At 48.2% G+C, this 18,783-nt stretch overlaps 6 protein-coding genes across 6 annotated transcripts; 3 read left to right on the top strand and 3 right to left on the bottom strand.

Annotated features, from left to right (window-relative positions):
* Positions 1 to 295: 295 nt before the first annotated feature.
* On the top strand, positions 296 to 2,175 carry SPPG_08436 (uncharacterized protein). Its single transcript, XM_016756591.1, has 10 exons — positions 296 to 458; positions 528 to 583; positions 656 to 665; positions 729 to 945; positions 1,011 to 1,023; positions 1,088 to 1,222; positions 1,303 to 1,473; positions 1,532 to 1,663; positions 1,721 to 1,801; positions 1,871 to 2,175. The coding sequence occupies exons 1-10, from the start codon at positions 377 to 379 to the stop codon at positions 1,973 to 1,975; spliced, it is 1,002 nt and encodes a 333-aa protein (XP_016604324.1). The 5' UTR covers positions 296 to 376; the 3' UTR covers positions 1,976 to 2,175.
* Positions 2,176 to 2,261: 86 nt separating this feature from the next.
* On the bottom strand, positions 2,262 to 3,970 carry SPPG_08435 (uncharacterized protein). The gene is made up of 7 exons (XM_016756590.1): positions 3,752 to 3,970; positions 3,610 to 3,681; positions 3,249 to 3,543; positions 3,129 to 3,190; positions 2,994 to 3,065; positions 2,678 to 2,911; positions 2,262 to 2,592 (listed from the first exon to the last, which is right to left on the bottom strand). Exons 1-7 carry the CDS (start codon positions 3,863 to 3,865, stop codon positions 2,503 to 2,505), a joined length of 939 nt encoding a protein of 312 aa, XP_016604323.1. The 5' UTR covers positions 3,866 to 3,970; the 3' UTR covers positions 2,262 to 2,502.
* A 205-nt stretch (positions 3,971 to 4,175) lies between these two features.
* SPPG_08434 (hydroxyethylthiazole kinase) lies at positions 4,176 to 6,180 on the top strand. Its single transcript, XM_016756589.1, has 3 exons — positions 4,176 to 5,228; positions 5,303 to 5,472; positions 5,528 to 6,180. The coding sequence occupies exons 1-3, from the start codon at positions 4,388 to 4,390 to the stop codon at positions 6,086 to 6,088; spliced, it is 1,572 nt and encodes a 523-aa protein (XP_016604322.1). The 5' UTR covers positions 4,176 to 4,387; the 3' UTR covers positions 6,089 to 6,180.
* Positions 6,084 to 12,841, bottom strand: SPPG_08433 (uncharacterized protein). The gene is made up of 13 exons (XM_016756588.1): positions 12,611 to 12,841; positions 11,895 to 12,553; positions 11,207 to 11,836; positions 10,682 to 11,143; positions 7,428 to 10,622; positions 7,248 to 7,355; positions 7,107 to 7,176; positions 7,003 to 7,044; positions 6,824 to 6,941; positions 6,685 to 6,764; positions 6,519 to 6,616; positions 6,350 to 6,447; positions 6,084 to 6,287 (listed from the first exon to the last, which is right to left on the bottom strand). Exons 2-13 carry the CDS (start codon positions 12,531 to 12,533, stop codon positions 6,167 to 6,169), a joined length of 5,661 nt encoding a protein of 1,886 aa, XP_016604321.1. The 5' UTR covers positions 12,534 to 12,553; positions 12,611 to 12,841; the 3' UTR covers positions 6,084 to 6,166.
* Positions 12,842 to 13,376: 535 nt separating this feature from the next.
* Positions 13,377 to 15,678, top strand: SPPG_08432 (uncharacterized protein). Its single transcript, XM_016756587.1, has 7 exons — positions 13,377 to 13,678; positions 13,799 to 14,003; positions 14,071 to 14,194; positions 14,281 to 14,326; positions 14,415 to 14,563; positions 14,631 to 14,761; positions 14,832 to 15,678. The coding sequence occupies exons 1-7, from the start codon at positions 13,431 to 13,433 to the stop codon at positions 15,192 to 15,194; spliced, it is 1,266 nt and encodes a 421-aa protein (XP_016604320.1). The 5' UTR covers positions 13,377 to 13,430; the 3' UTR covers positions 15,195 to 15,678.
* Positions 14,814 to 18,408, bottom strand: SPPG_08431 (uncharacterized protein). Its single transcript, XM_016756586.1, has 7 exons — positions 17,152 to 18,408; positions 17,075 to 17,094; positions 16,865 to 17,000; positions 16,331 to 16,800; positions 16,167 to 16,266; positions 15,641 to 16,100; positions 14,814 to 15,574 (listed from the first exon to the last, which is right to left on the bottom strand). The coding sequence occupies exons 1-7, from the start codon at positions 17,816 to 17,818 to the stop codon at positions 15,496 to 15,498; spliced, it is 1,932 nt and encodes a 643-aa protein (XP_016604319.1). The 5' UTR covers positions 17,819 to 18,408; the 3' UTR covers positions 14,814 to 15,495.
* Between the last annotated feature and the right edge of the window lie 375 nt (positions 18,409 to 18,783).

The following is an 18,783-nucleotide window of genomic DNA, read 5'->3' as shown; positions in this document are numbered from 1 at the left end:
CCAAAAGATCACCGAGGAGAAGATGCGGACAGAGTCACCCTTGTAATCTTATCGTTTTGCAGTTGCGCATCTTTCACCATCCACTGGCTTTTCAGAATGTATTCTTAAGAATAGTCCATCTGTAATGGGAGACATTTGATGAAGTCACATAAGCTTATGGCTTGCACATGTGACAGGGCGCTACAACTGGATAATCCTTTTGCCGCCGATCAGCTCACACCGTCTTCCGTTCCTCCGTTTCTCCATCCTTCAACAATCTCCAACAGCAGCAGCAGGAGCATCTACGCAAGGTACATGATATATCCTCATAGTGTACTGCCTTAAACAGTCTTGCTGATTGCATTAACTAAACAAAAGCGCGTTCATATTGGACAGTATGAGTATATCAACCAAACTCGACCCGTTGAAGCCGGAAAGTTTCAACCACAAGTACGCTTGGATCAACGGCATACGATATCGTAGGTCCATTTTACATCGTGCAATCAATATTAGCGAATTCTCACACGCGGTGGCTTTTCACTACGAAGACTATGTGGACGAAGGTCAGGGACCGTTAGTGGTCCTGTGCCATGGATTTCCCGACGTAGGTTATGTAGCGCGAGGTTAAACTCCATACATTGCCGTACTCACGTTCTTTTTGGGCTTCTCGTGAAAGATGTGGTATGGTAAGTGCCTTGGATTTATGCACTTACCTACCGACTCCCAGTTTCTCATGTCGCGTTACCCAGGCTGGCGATACCAGATTCCGTATCTTGTGGCCAGGAACTACCGAGTCATTGTTCCTGACTTTCGGGGTTATGGGGAGACAGATGCACCTTATGTGAAGCCGGGTGACGTTGACGGCCTGAAAGCATACGGCCTGAAAAATATCTGTAAAGATCTGGCTGAACTCCTGGATCATGTCGGTGGCAAAGGGACCTCGGCGATCTTCATTGGCCACGACTGGTAAGCGTCTAGAGGAAGCGCGTGCATTGCATGAGCAATGAATTGATGATGGTACCATTTGATAGGGGAGGCATGACCGTACGTATGACGGATGCATGCCATTTGGCCAGCTTTAACTGATCTTGGGTGATCGTGATTCAAGGTCTGGCGGATGTGCCTGCACTATCCGGAACGGGTCAAAGCAGTAGCTGCCATTTGTACCGCATTTTCTCCTCCAAACACTCAGTACATTGCCCTAGAGCAGCTTGTCAAAACTTGGCCCCAATTCCAGTACCAGGTGGGCGACCTTTGTTTTTCTTGGTGGAAACACAACATGGCACATAGCCTTTCTGATACCGGGGTCCTTTGGCATCATAGATTTGGTTTACAGATCCCGCGACGGATGAAGAGCTCGATAATAACGTGAGCACCTTTTTGCGGAACATATACCGTGGTGTTGGCGAGGATACAGCGCTGGTACACCAGTGCTCCCTCAACGAACTGCCCAGGAATCTTCCGCTAAGCTCAAAGCTAGCGCTGTCAGAGCAGGTAAATTAGATTCTTATTACGACAACGGTGCCAAATTCAACAATGTAACCTTTCAAAGGAATTTGAATATTACTGTCGACAATTTGCCCGTCGGTCGTTTCATGGTGGATTGAACTATTACCGTACTCGCCGAGTGAACTTCGACGACGAACGAGACTGTCCTCGGGAGGTTTCCCATCAAGCATTAATGGTGCAGTCAGCAGCAATTATCCCGCATCTCGAGGTTCGTCTCTAACAATGTTAGTAGATTGTTGCCACCGCAGACCCTGCTCTGCCTGTGAGCATGGCTCGCAAAATGAATAAATATGTTAAGAATATGGAATTGAAGGTATTGTCACTTTTTGGCCTTCACATGCCGGTACCTTTTTTTAACCGATTGCATCCAATATTATTGCAGACGATAGAGGCGGCTCATTGGGTGCAAATGGAAAGAACGGCTGAGCTTAATGAGATGCTTGCAGAGTGGCTGAGCAAGCTCAGCGAGACGAAAGCAAAGTTGTAAGTACGCACATTAGGTAGGCGGATTAGTGTATGTAGACATAGTACCACCAAACGAAGATATAAACCAGCATCAGCTGCTTGGCATTCACCCATAAAGGGCAAAGACCAACCATCGCTAAGGACACAATCAATGTCATACTTAACTCAGTAGAAAATGTCAATATCGTGTTGAATTTGCACAAATGGGCGAAGATAGTCTGACTTGTGGGCGTGTTAGCTTGGCTAAAGCAAGTTTCAGTTTGTGCCTGCGAAGGTTCAGTCATGAGAATTTGGATACAACTTTAATTGCCCTTCGTAATCCACAAAGCACCAAGACCCATTTCACCACGTCAAAATTAGCGTAAGAACGTGCTTGAGTTACCCAGAGATAGCTGAGCTATTTATGTAACAGAAGCTTCAGGCGAAGCCTGTCGGTTAACAATTAATCAAGTAGTCCCAGTAAAGAAATACATCCTAGCGGTTCGCTAATACTATCATTGCATATCATCACAATACAAAAAAACAACATATCAGATACAGGGGAGTAGCCTAAGAAGTGGGATGCCTGAGGAGCGCTTCGTTGGTCACCTGTAGTTCGTCCATCTCAGGGCTCACTTCCGCTAAGGCTTCATAAGCCTCCTGTGAGAAATTTTAATCAGTACGTCTCAGGAGCAAAGACAGATCCGAAGGTCCGGCGCATGTTTAAACGTGGCATTAAACGTACCTTAAAGTATGCTAGCTGAGCAGCTACCAAATCTGCCAAATTCTTAAGTGGCTCGGGGTTCTCAACAACTGCATTCATTTTCCCCATCGCGTCATCAACTGCCGCCACGAAGTCTTCTTCTGCTGCCTCCATTTCTGTTCGAACAACATCCACGTTCTCTGGTTTTGCAGCCTTCAAACGTGCGCGACATGCGTCATATGCAAGACGAACGGACTGAACATTCTTGCGCGCTTTCTACAACAAGCGAGGCAAATGGATATTTTAGCAGATTGCACCTGCACCAGAGCATATAGAGAAGCAGCTGTCGTCCACTCACCATTGCATTCGCAATTGTTGTGGTCAACATCGCATTGAATGGTTGATAAAACTTGGCGGTTGCATCGGCATCCTAATTACCCGGCGTCAGATATGACCATGATGTGACGATCTATCACACAAATTCGATACTTACAAGTTTAAGCCGGGCATTTCCAACCTTCTCTTCTACGGCGGCAAATTTCTTCAATGCAGCGCCTTACGCATATTGCGGATGAGTCATTTGCGCACATACAAGAACAAGGCCATAACATACCAATTGGTTCTTGGGTGCCCAACTCCTCCGCCGAGTGGAGAGAGGCGCGGGCAAAAGCGTGGGCCAAGCTAGGTGGTATTTCATCCCGATTTGTGCGCCCTCCAGAAAGGGGGGGCGCTTGAACACCTGCTGCTCTAGCACCAGCGGCAGCCAAGGAGGTGGCCCGATCACCGACCGACGTAGCAAAGTCAAAAACAGTGTCCTTGAGCGGAGGTTCGTAATCGTAGTGCGGAAGCGTATAGTTGCGCGAAATCTTGACCAGGTTTTCGTGCATAATACGGATTTTGTCGACTTTCTATGTGATTGACTATGTTAGCACGTTTGACAGCCCAAGTACGTGCTTATGGAAAGGGTTGCGTACCAATTCCAACTCCCTGTATTCAGCAGGAAGCTCCGTTATATCTCCGACGTTTCCCATCCGTTCTTTGGCATACTGGCGATGTCCAAATATGTGAGGTAAGTGGCAACGTGTTATTGAAAAGACCATTGTAACTTTCGTTTACCTGTTGAAACTGGCTGAACTGCTTGCCTACTTGGGACCCAAAAGGCTTCAACTTGTCTCCAAAATTGGAGAAGACATTCGCGAGCTGTGCTGCGGGGTTGCCTGAGGAAGCCATATTGCTGAGATGGATTGGCTAAAGTCCGGCGAAACCTCGGGAATGATGACCGTGTCGCCGCAATGTTGTCATTGTTGCCTTGGCAACAAGCACCTGTCAATCCGCGCAAATGCCCTGCAGAGTCGCTTGGTGGGCTGTCAGCGTCTAACGAACGCTAATGTCCCAAATGCCTGCATATCCGGTGCATCATCGGTCCACCACCGAAATGGGCTGGTAAAACGTCCGAACAAACATATTCTGTACAGATGCTCTGCCCGTTTACACTATCCTGAAGATATTCAATAGGTAAAGTGCACAAAGAAAAATGATGGTTCAGGCGCTATTCAAAAACTCATGATAGCGAGTTGCTGGGAATGAATCGGTAAATATGTTCAATGTTCGCAGTGCATTGGGGGTTTGTTTATAATGGATGATGTGGTTATGATGGTTAAACATGGTTGGAACCCATTTCACGAGGGACATCAAACATGAATCGCGGCGCACAGGGTGCCATGGCAAGATCAGGGCAACATTTGTTCCACGATGCCCGATATCAAACCTCCACCCTTTGACCTGTCATTATATCTGGTAACGGACCAAAGCCTTCTTCCGGAAGGACATGATCTTGTCGATACTGTTCGAGCCGCAATAGAAGGAGGTGTGACGTTGGTCCAACTCCGGGAAAAAACGTTGAATACCAAGTCATTTGTCGCCATTGCCCGTCGCATTTTGCAGACTTGCCGTGCTTCCAACGTTCCTCTGCTTATCAATGATCGAGTTGATGTGGCGCTTGCAGTGGATGCCGATGGTGTACATATCGGACAGGATGATATGCCGCTTCCAATCGTCCGCCAGCTGATAGGCCCAAATAAGATAGTGGGAGTGACAGTTGAAACCGCAGAACAAGCAGTGCGGGCGGTGGCAGATGGAGCGGATTATGTTGGAACTGCAGCCATCTTTCCGACAGGGACTAAAAAGCACCCGGCGTCTTTTAAACCGCTTGGCATCGCAGGTGTACAGGATCTCATGCGCGCCGTAAGGAAATATCATATCCCAATGACAACAATAGGTGGAGTCGGTATCAGTAACGTGGAAGATATACTGAAAAAGACCGTTTTGCCAGCTGGACCCGAAGGACCGGAATATCGCTTGGCTGGGGTTGCTGTGGTCTCCGCTATCATCGCCCAAATAGATGCCAGAGCCGCTTCGGCCCAACTGGCTGCAAAGATCCGCTCGTGTGGTCTTACACGCTCAATTACAAGGCCTCGGTCAATCTCTTCTACACATCGCAGCGCGGAAGTCCAAGTGCTTGTGGAAAGAGTCGTATCTGCATTCAATCGTATACGCGAACGGAAACCTCTCATTCATAATATCACAAACTACGGTAAAGATTACTTTGGCGCATGGTCACTGGAGGATTCGGAAAACACTCACGTCCAACATCTTCCGCTTGAAAAGTTGTTATGAACGACACAGCCAACACGATTCTGCAATTGGGCGGGCTGCCCGTAATGGCCCATAGCGTCGAGGAAGTAGCAGATATAACGGCTGTATCGCAAGCATTGGTCATCAATATTGGCACGCTATCATCCCAGTGGGTCGAGGGAATGAAGATTGCTGGCAAAAAGGTAGGTAAGCTACGGGGTTAGAGGTACAGCATAATGTTTACGAAAGTAAAATTAGGCGAACGAGCTCTCTGTTCCCATCATTATGGACCCCGTAGGTGCTGGTGCCACACCTTATCGTAAGAAAGCGTGTATGGACCTCATCCATGCCCTTGATATTCACATTATCAAAGGCAATGCGGGCGAAGTGGGAGCCATCGCCGGGTTAGAAGGGGTGGAAATGCGGGGGGTAGAGAGTGTCGGGAAGCTGTCGAACCCAGCAGAGGTGGCCAGTTCTCTCGCACGTAAAGTTGGAACATGTGTTGCCATATCAGGACCTGTAGACTACGTATCAGATGGGAAGACCACTGTGTTGGTAAAGAACGGCAATGAATGGCTAGGTACAATGACTGGAACTGGCTGCTCGACCACCACCTTGGTAGCATGCTTTGCTGCTGTGGAAAGTGATCGCTTGGTGGCTGCCATTGGAGGCCTAATTTGTATGGGACTAGCGGCAGAACTGGCAGCAAAGAAAGGCATATCTGGTCCCGGTAGCTTTAAAGTGGCCCTCCATGATGCGATCTTTAATCTGGACGAGGAAACGATTAGACAAGGGGCCCAAATTGAGATAGAAATGTAGCGAAGATGGATTTTGATTACTCAGAGGCTGGATGCTGATATATAAATTAAACATGTACAAATGGAAGCAAACACCTAACTACACTGGCCCAGAATCCCCTACTTCATTGTCGCGATACTTGGTCCGCAGGTACTTGTGTATAGTTCGAGCTCGGCTGCTGCCCATACCAGGGATCTTTTTTATTATGTCATCGATATCACTAAGGCGGAACATGTTAAGGAGATTGGGCTTGCTACGGTACTCAAAATACGTGATACTAACCAATTTACAAATTCCCTTACGGACTTTACTCGAGTATTCATGATGGCCATGGCCGTCACGTCGCTGATACCCGGAATGGACAGGAGAAATTGCAAAAACTGGAGGAAAGATCACAAGATATTCTAAGCTCTATGCCATGGGCGTGGGACAAAAGGAGAAATATGCATACCTGATTCTTCTTGTCTGGAAGTAAATCTGGGACGTCTATACGTGCACCCTCTTCCGCCTCCGCCATCGCAAAGTTGTAGAGTAGCTGGGCCGTTTCCTCTATTCAACGACCAAGATGGTTTAGCTACGAAGGCTTCATCGTAATAGATCGCTCATATGTTGCCTACCAGCGGAGTCACTGAACAGAACTGTTATCTGCATTCTGATCAAGGACGCTATAATGCCTTCGAACTGCGTAGTTGCCGCCCTATTACGGTGTCATGGGTAAGATGAGATTCATAAGAATGTACGGGCCCCTAAACCTACATGCTCTGCTGTCCTTCGCTTGCCTCTTGTTCCACAATCAAGATAGGCTTCTCGCACATGGATTTGAGGTTTTCAATCTGCTCAAAAACCCGCTTATTATAGACACTGTTTAACAGATCTAAAAATGCCAATAAGCATCGACGCCTGCCGGTATCTACGAGTTGCATCAGCCTTCTTACCTGTTTTCGTCTTGCGCTCTACTGCAACACGGTTGCTGACAACTGAACAATAGGAACGGGCTCAGCGTTGATATACACACAGCGGGGATCATCAAGCGACGCACCATAGTCTCCAAAGGCCAACTGTCGGATTTCTGTTCTCAACTTGAATTTGTTCCTCAAAAGGGAGCATATCTGACCAATCGTTTTAGCGACCGGTATGTCCGATAGTGCCAGAATGCGAACTGAATGTGGCAAAGACCTACCGAGGACCTCATTTCACGTGTGTCTACGAGGATAACTAGTTTGTTCCCAGAATGTTGCTGAACTTTCTCTATGTGCGCAGTTGGACTCTCATGTATAAACAACAGTTCCTGATTAAAATGGCGGGGAGCGTTTGGTTAGACTTGCCACGAGGCGGTGCATTCAGATTTAGTGTTACAAACCCTCTGCTTCTTGGATAAGGCGCCAATATCTTTCAGGGGTGAGGGACCTTGCATCTTGAAAGGGCTGTAAGCGATCTGTTCGGCTGTCTCGGATGATGGCATTTCGGATTTGCCGTTGAGGTTCAATCTGGAGGGGTCGAGAAAAGAACAGGCGGCTGTCTCTGCTATCTCTAGTTGGCCAGGATGTACTGGTATATTGTCATTCTGAAGGTCGGTATCCTCCCAATCATCATCATCCCAGTCAATTTGCATGGCGTCTTCCACTGCGGCCCGTGCTAAACCATCTAGCTCAACTTTGCATTCTGCTATCGGCTCTTGTTGTCTCGATGGTACCGTACTTATTCGCACCGTGTTTGATTGGCCGGAAGATAGCTTTACAACATTAACTGACTTCTGCCACGGCTTAATGCACTGTAGTGAAGATCGCTCATGTGAAATGTCACCGCTACCAATATTCCCGGAAATGCCCACAGGCAGACTTTGCAGGGGTTGTTTACTGTTGTCACTAAGTACACCTCCTGTTTGATGGGCCACAGGGCCAGCCGCTAGGGGTTTGGTAACTCTTTCTTGGGGTAGATTTAAGCGGACTTCGTCATGCTGCTCCGATCCTTCTATGCGTATCTTCTTGGATGGAGACTCAATGTCCACCTCTGAATCATCCTCGATCACCGTTCGTTTTAATAGTCGTACAAAACCGGTGTCATTTTGGCTAGAGTTTGCAGAATTAGCTCCGTCGTCCGGCTGACTGATATCCTCCTCTTCCAGATCATCGTCGGAGACAATGAATCCACTTAATGTAGTGTCCTCGTCTTCGCTTAGCTCACTTTCCCTCACACGCTCGGGTGTGTCGCCAAACCTCCTTTTCCCGGGTGTCACCCTGCCCCAAGCAAATTTGTAGCCACCCGCCTTCCGGGTGCCAAATCCTCCCATCGCCGGACTCAACAGAGATCTTTGATAAAATGCCATTTTATCGGATGGTGACTCTTCAACATCGAACGACACATTAGACGACGAAACGGCCACATGTGATGGAGTTTGTGTGTCCGTTACAACAAACCCACTCAAATCTTGGTCCCAATCCTCCTCCCCTGGATCCTCATCCTCAGATTCATCTGCTTCATCAGCGGAAACCTCCACTTCATGGTCGAGAAAGGGATTTTCCTCTCCTGAAGGTTTGGGCTGCTGTTTCCGGGGTATACGAATTCCTTCCTGCTGGCGTTGTCTGCTATTCATGTTCTCAACGACTTGTCTTCCACGTTCCATTGGTGGCCCTCTTGGCAATTTCTTTTGATTCAACTTCTTCATTAGACCAGCTACTCTCAAATGGCCTTTCCGTATCGACTGACTACCTCGTAATCTGCTTAATGATCCTAATGGAGTGTGCCTGGATAAAGACTTAACCCTGCGCAGCCTTTTCATCGCTCGGCCCGATCTTTGCGTAGCCAACTGTGTTGCTCCAGCGTCCGGAGAACCTGGTCCGTTCACTTGCTCGCATAGGACGGGCAATTGTGATGAAGGGGAATCATCAATACGGAATTTGGATCTCATTTTACCAGCCAGCATGGGAGACTGGGATAAGGCCATGCCATCGTTTTTCGGGGAGGATGGGGACTTCGCTCCCCGAGAACCGTGCTCAGGGTTAGCTTGCATTTTGACTGCGGCAATCGATTCCGGGACCTTGAAGACGATTTTTTGGCAAGGAGGTTTGGGAGACGAGCAAATTTCATCTAGTTCCATTTTGTCGAGCTCAGCAAGAAAAGAATTGTCAATGTGATATTCCGCATCGACTGCAGGGCTAACAGGATCAAGCTCATTGACCGCTTCGTCCATGTTTTGGATGACATCAGAATCACGATTCTCAAGCTCTGTAGGATCACCAATCGCTACAGTTGGTCGTTCGCCGGTGATTGGCTGTCGAAGCAAACTGGATGTAACCAGCGGCTCATCCTTCGCGCACGCCGTAGCCCGACAAGGAGATTCATACACAAGAAATGCCTCATCGTGACTCCAGTCATCATCGTATTCGACAGGGTCAAAATTTTGGGACAATTCGGGAGTATTCGCTTTAGGCACTTCCTCTGCGGTGCTGCCGGCGACCAGCTTCGGTGTGCGAGATAACATCGAAAGGGGTTTATTCTTCGCTTGTAGTCTGCAACGCGGACGCAGTGATTGCCCCTCTGTAGATACTAGTCGCGGGGTGACCGCTTGTCGAGTGGTAACGGTATCCACTGCGCTTGGGATTTCTTGCATCAAAAGGTCGTCAAGGTCGTCGTGGTTTTCATATTCACTTTCTAAAATGTCATGTATATCTGAGAGACCCAGGATAGGTCGCTGAGGCTTTGATCCTGTTGCACTGGGAAGGAGTATTGGAACATCGTCCATCTTCTCGAGATTTTCGCTATGAAAAGGTTCTTGGAACTGAGCGCAGTCATCTGTTTCTCGTTGATTTGCAACGGTCTGCATTCGCCGGACGCCGGCGTCATGTTGATTTACGTCTCCCAAATCCAACCATTGGCCAATTTGTTCTGCATACGTGCTGGGTTTTCCTTCTTCTTCATCTAGAGCAAGTTGTTCCATGAGCTGGACACTCGATACGAAGGCTCGGCATCGTCGAGAGCGTTGAATCTTGAGCTCTGGTAACTCCTGGGTTTGCCAGTACGTGTAACGTGCGATATCCACCGTCCGCGCTTCATGTTCCAAGACACGATAGCGGCGGTCATAATCTTTCTGCTCTTCTGTTGTCAAGAATGGGCCGACACATTCGGCGTCCTCAGCCTCGTGCGTGGCATCACTGACACGCTTCGGTCGCTTGGAGCCATTTTTAGCAGTATATTGAGCAATATCAAGCTGCATCTTTACGCATACTGGCTTCGTTCCTGGTGGCAACATACGACACTGATCTTCCGAAAACATCTGCAGTTTTTTTCCTTGCTGGTCAGTAATGGCCTTTTGTACGGTTTTGTATTGGGCTTGAGAACGACGGTGAGCGTCCTCCTCCTTTCCTTCAGTTAGAAGCAGTATGACTTTCCCTTGACGCTTTCTCCCTGTACGTCCCATTCGTTGCAACATGCGGATCGGCGAGTTTTGAACGTCATAGCATAAAATCAGATCTACCTCTCCAATGTCTAGTCCTTCTTCTCCGATGCTCGTGGCCACTAAGACGTTATAGTTGCCTTTTTGAAATTCAGATAGAACCTGCGAAGGCGTGTTCATCTGGGGTGAATGTTAAGTAAATGCCCAGAGTGGTCACTCACCCGCAGCTGCTCTTTCTGAGAAAATCCCTTCTTTGTTCCCTTTCCACCGGCCGACTGGCCAACGAAAGACATCACACGAATCATTGGCTTATGCTGCTCCAAAGCTGCCTTAATCTCCTCTACACTTTCTCGGAACTGAGAAAAAACCATCACGCGAGTCTCTCGACACTCTGTGCTGCGTCCGTCTTCGGTAAGCCTTTGCGTTTCCTCAGCATGTTCAACAAAATGCTGAACAACCAAGGAGACAAGCCTGTCAAGTTTTGGGTGACTTGAAAAGGTCGGAGATCCCATCAATTGCTTTATGCGACTCATCAGTCCGAGAAAATCGCGATTCTTGAGAAGCTCTGCTCTGGATCTTGATATGCGCGCCCCCGACTTCTGAGCCTCTTCGACATAACTGTGAAGGTGGCTATAACATGTGCGAATCCCGTGCACCACCAAGAATTGCATTGCGGCCGCCAGCTATAACAAAGAATAAAATTAAATGTTTGAAATAGAAGACATTTTCGCAAGTAAGAACCCTACCGTCATGGCGACCCCGAAATCTCCTTCGAGCGATGCAGCGCGTCCTGGGGTCATTACTCCCTGCGTCCCTTGCTGATTTCGCAATTCCTGTCGCCACCGGTCTCTAGCGAGGAGAAGCTCGTATCTGCCCACGTTTTGAGGGTCATTCCGATAAAAAGCCTTGGCTTTGCAGAGTCGGTTGATGAAGACCTGCGTCACCTTGTTCAACGTTGTTTGAAGAGATGTGATGGCATCTGAAAGAGGAACTGTCACGAGCTCGAGAGCACGCTGAAAAATGAAGGGCTTTATGTCGAGAGAGTCCTCTGTTCGAATTTCAATCCTTGCAATTAACATATTCCCAACGACTTGCTGCACTGTCTTGGTGTCTGAGCCGGGGGTTGCTGTCAATGCCAAAATTCGAAAGCGCTGGTTCCTTAGTCGCAGCTCACGGACGACTTCGCAGTAAGCGTGATTTCCGGTCGCACGATGCGCTTCGTCAACAACCAAGAGAACCACATTTTGCGAAGGACATGTTCCGCGATTCAAGTCGTTTTGCATAACTTGAGGAGTGAGAAAGAAGACTCGCTTATGAATCCAACTCAAGCGGCGAGCATCGGGTGACGTCGTTCCCGTCAGTTCCTCAGTTGCGTCCTGTGAGAGACGACGTACGTTAACGAGGATGAATAAACTCAACAGCTTTTTGGAGTACCTGTGGAATTCCTGTAATTTTGTAGCAAGCTTCAATTTGCTGAGCGACTAAGGGCTTTGTAGGGGCCATGAATATGATTTTTCCGTCAGGAAACCAGCGGAAGAAATTAAACATGACCACAGCCGCAATGAATGTCTTCCCAAGACCAGTCGGCAGAGAGACCAGCGTATTTACGTGAAGGCATCGACTGACGATGTTGAATTGGTAGTCTCGAACCGGAACATTGGTCGGATAAATCCATGTCTTTATGGCCTCCGGGTCAACTGGGTGGAAGCTAGGCACAGATTCTGATGATGGTGAAGCAGGAGCTGCAAGCGCAGCTCTGAAGGTTCTCAACGTTTGAGGATGATGAGACCCACTACTCGTCTCGTTTGATCGAGTTCCTGAGGTCCCTGTCTGCGCCGCACCAATTCCGTTTTGATTGGCGTTCAGTTTACGAACGAATTGCCCCAGTGTCCTTTGGCGCTTTCCAGAATCAGTGAAGTCGCCATTTGGTACACTTGACGGATTCTTTTTCTCCGACTCCTTGACTGTCCTACCATCAACGCTTCCATATTCACGCTCAACATTGGCTAAAGCTTGCAGACACGCATCGTCGTCCAGATCCAAATCTGCAAACAACTCGTCATCGCTGATCATGCCTATCTCCTTACGCTAACCTGAGCCAGGTGAGATTGCAAGCAGTTGGTCACAATTGATGCATCGACATCGCTTACCAGTTGCTGCACTTCTCTTCCGGGCCTATCCAGCGTATGCGTCCCTCTTTTCCAGTGCCAAGTGCTGAGAGCAGGTTGGTTCGATACTTCCAGCAGGATAGATCATTAGCGCTTATCGAGAAAGCTTTTGATTCTAGCGTAGTGCGATATCCCACAGATCGTCTGCCAGGAGTGGCCGTTTAGGTATTTGCAACCTAAACATCGGATAAATGACCTTGATCGCTGGCGTTGCCCGGCACACTCCCGCAATCCCGCAATCCCATAAGTGATATCTCGTTTAACCTTTTTGGGGTTTATTGCTGAGTAAGCATCGCCCATCATTAAGCTACAGTAACGGCAGGTTGTCTAGATCGCAGATGACGAGTAGCACTGAAGATATTCTGCCAAGCAATGTCCCTTTTATGCATTGAAGAGATCCAATAACACCCCAAGTGTGGCAAAAAGCTTATTGGACTCAAAGTGGCCTGAATCGTAATTGAATAAAGACATACGTGCAGGTGATAATCCGAACATAACCTTCAATTACTACACTGTAGCATGGGGCATATGGCGGAATCCTCCAAGAGGAATACGCTTGAATGCTCCTTGCGGGCATCAGAACTGAAGTCCCGATCGCAAGACCAGGCCGCCAGTATCTCCCGGATGTGTTGCTGCAGGAAGCAGTGTGTTTACTGTGATGCCCCTATCCACATGATCTACTGATGACTAAGCTGCTAAGCCATCATGTTTAGGGTTTGGACTTGCCAGACTGCACCCTTGCGCGCAGAAGAGTTTTGGGACTGAAGCATCGCTTGCATCACATTTCCTTTGACGTTTAACGATGCCGGCACCGCTTCTGTCATGTGGGCCCCTACCCGTTTTGGATCGTTTCGCTACCGACTATTGCAACCCGTGGTTGTTCAAGGATTCTCAACTGTTGGAAGTCCCAAGCACAAGACATCAGCGGCCAATGTCTCTGGCGGAGGAGACATGGTGCCGTCATCGCGCCTGTATGTTTCTTGATAGAGTTGGAAGCAAAGAGGGTGACCAACACATGATGAAGAACGGCCGTGTGCGAGGACTAGACCTGTAAGTGCTGGCACCGGCGTATGATGCAGTCTTGTATTCGGCGACTTTTCAAATCTCGATTGCTGGTTGTGTCAGTTATGGGTACGGACGGTGCTGACTCTCCAATATCTACTTTTGCAGTAAACCAAAGTTTGTGAGCACCGCGAAGGTTCTACTACATCGATTCTACATGTGTAGTTCCTTCCAAGACAGTCATTATCACGAAGTATGCGGAGCGCTGTTGTACTTGTGCGCCAAGATGGGAGAAGGCAGAGAAGCGAGAGCCCTTTCAGATGTTGTCCTGCGATGTGCTCTTTCCGCGAAAAAGGCCCCTGTCAATGAAAAGGTATTGTGACACACATGTTGGTATCCTACCCGAAGAAATTCTTCGGAGCTGACATCATACAAATAAGGATCTTCAAACCTGGACCAATAGAATCAAGTTTTGGGAGGGTGAGCTTCTTTACAGACTCTCTTTCGATCTACTGGTGGACCTGCCACACGGCCATGCAATGAAAATAATACAGGATTTCCATGGTGCGTGTCTGATTTTTGTGGAAACGTCGATTTTCTTGCAGCAAGCGGCCTCAGAAGTGACATACTAAATCACTACTGCTGTACAGGTTCCAAGGAGCTCCAATCAAGAGCTTTCCAATACTGTAACGATGCGTAAGTTATCGAGCCTCTAAAGAGTTTACAGCCTTCGGCTGGACATATACAGAGCTCTGATAATCTACTGCTATGCCTTTTCCTCTAGCCTGCTCACCACTCTGACCGTACGAGCAAGATCAGAACATATTGCGCATTCTGCTATATATTTGGCTTCTTTTAAATTGAATGAGCCACTTGAACGGGATGGTCAGCAGTGGTGGCAGGAACTCGGTATCGAGAAACGCCGCATGCAAGGTGCGTCGATTGCAGTTGATTATGCACTATGTGTCCTTGGCATTCTAACAAGGCGCCACTGTTATAGCTTATGCGTACGAAATCGTCTGTGCCAAAGACGAAAAGAAAGTCAGAGCTATTGTCAAGGAACGAACCACCTTACTCAAGAGTAAACGTAAACGCCACCACGTCAACGATCGTCCGAGTAAACGTGCCAAGGTGAATTCTTTGTATATTTCATCTTCCTGTGAAGCGACATAACTGACGAATTTCTTCCGTGGTGCGTCAGGTTACTCCAGTGACACCCTCCCCTTCAAGTCCCTCTAAGACTCCACAGCAAACATCCCCCCGATTCAGTGACCACTCTGCCCCATGGAGCACAGCAAATCACACAACTCAATCCCAACCGCCTCTTGGTGGTTCCTCCCCTTTTCTCCCTACAGAACCGCTACGCTCCCACCAGCCGCCACCACCATTGCCTGCAGAGGCTCCACCAACTCCACGAGACCATACACGCCGAGTCTCCAACGCAAGGCCCCCGTCAAACCATGATTCGGTGCGCGGCTCTGATACCCGGCGCACATCTCACAGTGGAAGGGCGCCCACACCGTCAGCGCGGCCGTCAAAAAGCCGCGATCGTACTTCCAGTTAGGAACACCGCTCGAAGCCATAATGAGGCCACACGATAGTTTTGTAAATAATGATGTTTGCGGGAGCCCTAAGAATATAGCTCTCCCAAATACCGGTGGTAACTCGCTTGCATTTTGCGGGCCATCTAAGAACCTAAGGAGCATCCGGACGATACATATCCGCTTCCTTGCTTTTGTCGCAATATTGGAGGCCGTGATCATTATGTTATTAGAGACATTTCCCGCTGCCGTTCAATATGTACAATTAAAATTAAACCCCTCTCGAGGATGTATGAGGTTCTCTTTTCTGTGTTGACTTGGGTACTAAATGGTCATGTTGCTGAGTTTGGGGCCCCTGATAGGCCAGACGATGAGGGAGGCGGTGAATAGTCCTATCGTGATACTAGATTGCGAGCTCGAAGAGTAAACATCTTGGGAACTGGACCGTAAACACACTCTGCACACTCACCTCATTCCAATGATGAGCATTTGAAACGCGAAATTCGTACCATCCGACGCATTCGCTCCCAAAAAACCAAGGGTACTTCTAACTCCCACACTACCGGGGACCAACAACAATATACCAGCCAGGATAGGCGCGACGGCGGCATCGTGGGTGATTCGGGCATAGATATTCGAAGAGAGCCCAATCACGAGAGCAGAAAGAACCATTGGAAGCTGCGCATTGGCACGGAGAGACGGTATTTGGTTCAAGAAGTAATAGGCGACAAATCCCAACGCGGAAACGAAGGTCATGATGGTCCATTGTCGAGGCCGTGCTTCAAAGAAGATGCAAATGCAGATAGACATTGGCGGGAAGAGCAAAAAGTACCAATATGGGGAGACGGGGTCGTTCGTGCCGCAGTAGGCGGGTTGTGAGGTGTTCGCTTGCTGGCCAAACAATAGAGGACCGACAGACATTCCGAAACCTATGTAAATATAATATGAGTTCAAATGCCTATGAACGAGTCGGAATCGATAAAGCAGATACCAACCAAGAAGCATAGCAGTAAAAAGTGCATGAAACATTCTCACTGTGCCAGACACCATATTGCGTGTGGATATTTCGATGATACTGATTGTGAGCGACAGACCCTGTAAAGCATGCAGAGCATGATGAGAAGAGGCACCTTGACATGAGTTCCAGGGCTTTACCTACCGGTAAGAGCACCGCAAGTGCACTGAGAGTAACAAGCGTTTCATGGAAGCACTCATCACGGGAAATGCTTTTGAAGACCCGTGCCAAGAAACTGACCACTAATGCCGACGCAAAGTCCAGCAAATACGTGAAGCTTGGATAGCGAGCAGCCGCCAAACATAAACAACCGACAACCAGTCCAAAAAAGGCGGAAACACCGGCTTCAACCCAATTTGTTCCAAAACCAATGATGCTGATGCCAAAGGAAACGACTGGGAATGTAGACAGGAAGAGGGGACGAGAGTACTCGGCTTCTGAGCGAATATCTTGGAGCCGCTTAAGAGCGTCATCAATCAATATCTCGCCTGTTTCGAGCACATGACATAGTGCATTGACGGCGGAAAGTTTCGACATGTTGAAACCTTGTGGGGCTTTGACGAGGTGCGTGGTAGATGAGTGATCTTCGTTCCCGAAGCTAATGAGGATGAGACCTAGATAGCCTCCTACCATAAGAAAGATGTGGTACGCAGAAATCATATACCTAACGTAGCTTACCAGGCAATACAATAAAGTTACTCTCAACTTCTAGTGCATCTGAGACAGTTCTCAAATGGAACTCTAGTCGATGACTTGGCGCACCGTACATTGCGAAAGCTCTCGACAGCTTGATCAAGAAATCACGCTTTTTTAACTGAGTTGACGAGGATGTCAAATTGAGTTCTCTAGGAGGTCTGGTTTCTGCAGACGCCGACCAGACCTACTTACCAGATCTACAGTATCGATTCCTGTGGTTCATGCATCAGCTTGGATACAAATCAGTACATTTCATACTTTGGACTTACCACTGATAATTGTGTGCTCAGATCGGTGATCTTTACTTTTTTCCACATCGTAACCATCGCAAGTTGAGCAATAACTGGATTTTCGGCTGGATGTCCAAATCGAGGGTGCTGTTCTAACCGTGGCATTATCATCGTCTGATTTTCTAGATCGGTTTCCCAAGATCGACGCAATGGTTGCAAGGTAATTGGTTTGTTTTGAATCTACATATGTCATCTCGCTGTCCCGAGACATGCCGCGGTAAAGCACATCTGATGGCTGGCCGGTAGGTGATGGCAAGCCTTTTCCTGGAGCCGCAGTCTCAGATGCAGGAGACCTCGGTAGAATGCTGTCTGGGGTGTGAGGTTGAATAGGTTGACTCTGTGTTTCTACATGGGGCGGACTGTTCTGCTCGGTCGGATCTTGTGTCTCGATCGTTCGTGAAGGGACATCTACTGATACGACGATCTCTTCTATCTGAGCCATTCCTGGTGCCATACTTGGACGTCGGCGATGATGGGATATGTGAGTGGTACCACTGCTCGTCCGGCGATGAAAACCCGTGCGGGTTGGACTGGTACCAAGGACAATGGTACTGCCGTGGGGCTCCACCATCGCTGGATCACGCAGGACAGGATTGCCCGTCGCCGACTGACGGGCAGGGTGGAAAAAGTCGTCAAAGAGGGACATTGGACAGTCAAATTGTGAGGGTTTCAGTACTGGACAGATGCTGGGCTCTCGCCAAACAAATGGAATCGATGAGCGCCAAAAGAACCTCAACGTTCAAAGAGCTCCGATTCTGACTTTGGTCCAACTTTTTTTTTTTTTTTTGGTTTTTAATTCTCTTCTTTTTTTTATGAATATGCGCAATCACTGCGCATAACTTTAATCAGTTCTGAGTGTTCCAAGGCGGCCCTTTCCTTAAAACGTGTTTTGGCTTCTGGCTTTCTTTCTTTAGGCCGCCGTCTAAAAAAAAATAGAAAAATGGAAAACAACCAGCGCGTATTTGGCAGGTCGGGAAGTTGGGTGTTGACTTTTATGCGTTGGGGTTTTTTTTTGGAGGGCGGTAGATGAACCTTAATCGATGCATGACTATTGTTTGTAAGGAGTAAAAACGTCGTGCAGCTCGTGCTTGACAAAAAGGAGCGCTGCCGACAGGTGCAAAGCTCCGGTGAGAGCAGCATTTGCACACCATTTTGGCCGCAACGAGCGTGGTGTGTTCGACAGCTGGTTGGCACTGCCTCGATACTTCCACAACATTAGCACACTCCTTGCTGGTTCCTGATGAACTCAGATTTTTCGCTCTGGAAAGCTCCAGGCAGTCCGTCATCATTTTCTTTTTGTCAAGAGCCTCTCCTCCACATCACCAGGTGTCATTGCAGCCGCCTAAATCTTTTCTGGAACCGTCGTGTTGAACACGCCAGCAGCAAGGTTGCGACATTTATCATCACATGATGTCATGGAAGCCTGAGATGGAACAGCTTGCATCAAAGAAATTGGTTGGACAGTAAGCGGCGATATAGTGCAAGGTTCAGCTATCCTTCTTGAATCGGAATGCATACAGGCAGCATGATTACGGTTCCAATCAACGATCCGAGCGCATGGATGACCTTAACACCAACCTTCTTGCAGTAGGATCTCAACCGCAAAAGGAT

The sequence above is a fragment of the Spizellomyces punctatus genome, assembly GCF_000182565.1.
Source record: "Spizellomyces punctatus DAOM BR117 chromosome Unknown supercont1.21, whole genome shotgun sequence".
NCBI classification, from domain to species: Eukaryota; Fungi; Chytridiomycota; class Chytridiomycetes; order Spizellomycetales; family Spizellomycetaceae; genus Spizellomyces; species Spizellomyces punctatus.
This window is presented reverse-complemented; position numbering and strand designations above follow the sequence as displayed.

Excerpts from the sequence above, each read along its gene's own strand:
- SPPG_08436 (XM_016756591.1), top strand. The coding sequence starts at position 377 with ATGAGTATATCAACCAAACTCGACCCGTTGAAGCCGGAAAGTTTCAAC. Across the intron at positions 1,223-1,302 it reads GGCCCCAATTCCAGTACCAG|ATTTGGTTTACAGATCCCGC; the intron begins GTGGGCGACCTT and ends TTGGCATCATAG. Across the intron at positions 1,474-1,531 it reads AGCTAGCGCTGTCAGAGCAG|GAATTTGAATATTACTGTCG; the intron begins GTAAATTAGATT and ends AACCTTTCAAAG.
- SPPG_08435 (XM_016756590.1), bottom strand. The coding sequence starts at position 3,865 with ATGGCTTCCTCAGGCAACCCCGCAGCACAGCTCGCGAATGTCTTCTCC. Across the intron at positions 3,682-3,751 it reads AGTTCAGCCAGTTTCAACAG|TATGCCAAAGAACGGATGGG; the intron begins GTAAACGAAAGT and ends GGACATCGCCAG. Across the intron at positions 3,544-3,609 it reads AATACAGGGAGTTGGAATTG|AAAGTCGACAAAATCCGTAT; the intron begins GTACGCAACCCT and ends TCAATCACATAG.
- SPPG_08434 (XM_016756589.1), top strand. The coding sequence starts at position 4,388 with ATGCCCGATATCAAACCTCCACCCTTTGACCTGTCATTATATCTGGTA. Across the intron at positions 5,229-5,302 it reads TCATAATATCACAAACTACG|TTGTTATGAACGACACAGCC; the intron begins GTAAAGATTACT and ends CCGCTTGAAAAG. Across the intron at positions 5,473-5,527 it reads TGAAGATTGCTGGCAAAAAG|GCGAACGAGCTCTCTGTTCC; the intron begins GTAGGTAAGCTA and ends AAGTAAAATTAG.
- SPPG_08433 (XM_016756588.1), bottom strand. The coding sequence starts at position 12,533 with ATGATCAGCGATGACGAGTTGTTTGCAGATTTGGATCTGGACGACGAT. Across the intron at positions 7,045-7,106 it reads GTTGGCCTTTGGAGACTATG|TTGTCAGCAACCGTGTTGCA; the intron begins GTGCGTCGCTTG and ends CCTATTGTTCAG. Across the intron at positions 6,765-6,823 it reads AGCGAAGGACAGCAGAGCAT|GGCGGCAACTACGCAGTTCG; the intron begins GTAGGTTTAGGG and ends ACACCGTAATAG.
- SPPG_08432 (XM_016756587.1), top strand. The coding sequence starts at position 13,431 with ATGCCGGCACCGCTTCTGTCATGTGGGCCCCTACCCGTTTTGGATCGT. Across the intron at positions 13,679-13,798 it reads CGTGTGCGAGGACTAGACCT|TAAACCAAAGTTTGTGAGCA; the intron begins GTAAGTGCTGGC and ends CTACTTTTGCAG. Across the intron at positions 14,762-14,831 it reads GTCCGAGTAAACGTGCCAAG|GTTACTCCAGTGACACCCTC; the intron begins GTGAATTCTTTG and ends GTGGTGCGTCAG.
- SPPG_08431 (XM_016756586.1), bottom strand. The coding sequence starts at position 17,818 with ATGTCCCTCTTTGACGACTTTTTCCACCCTGCCCGTCAGTCGGCGACG. Across the intron at positions 17,001-17,074 it reads GAATCGATACTGTAGATCTG|TTAAAAAAGCGTGATTTCTT; the intron begins GTAAGTAGGTCT and ends TCGTCAACTCAG. Across the intron at positions 16,267-16,330 it reads CACTTGCGGTGCTCTTACCG|GGTCTGTCGCTCACAATCAG; the intron begins GTAGGTAAAGCC and ends CATGCTTTACAG.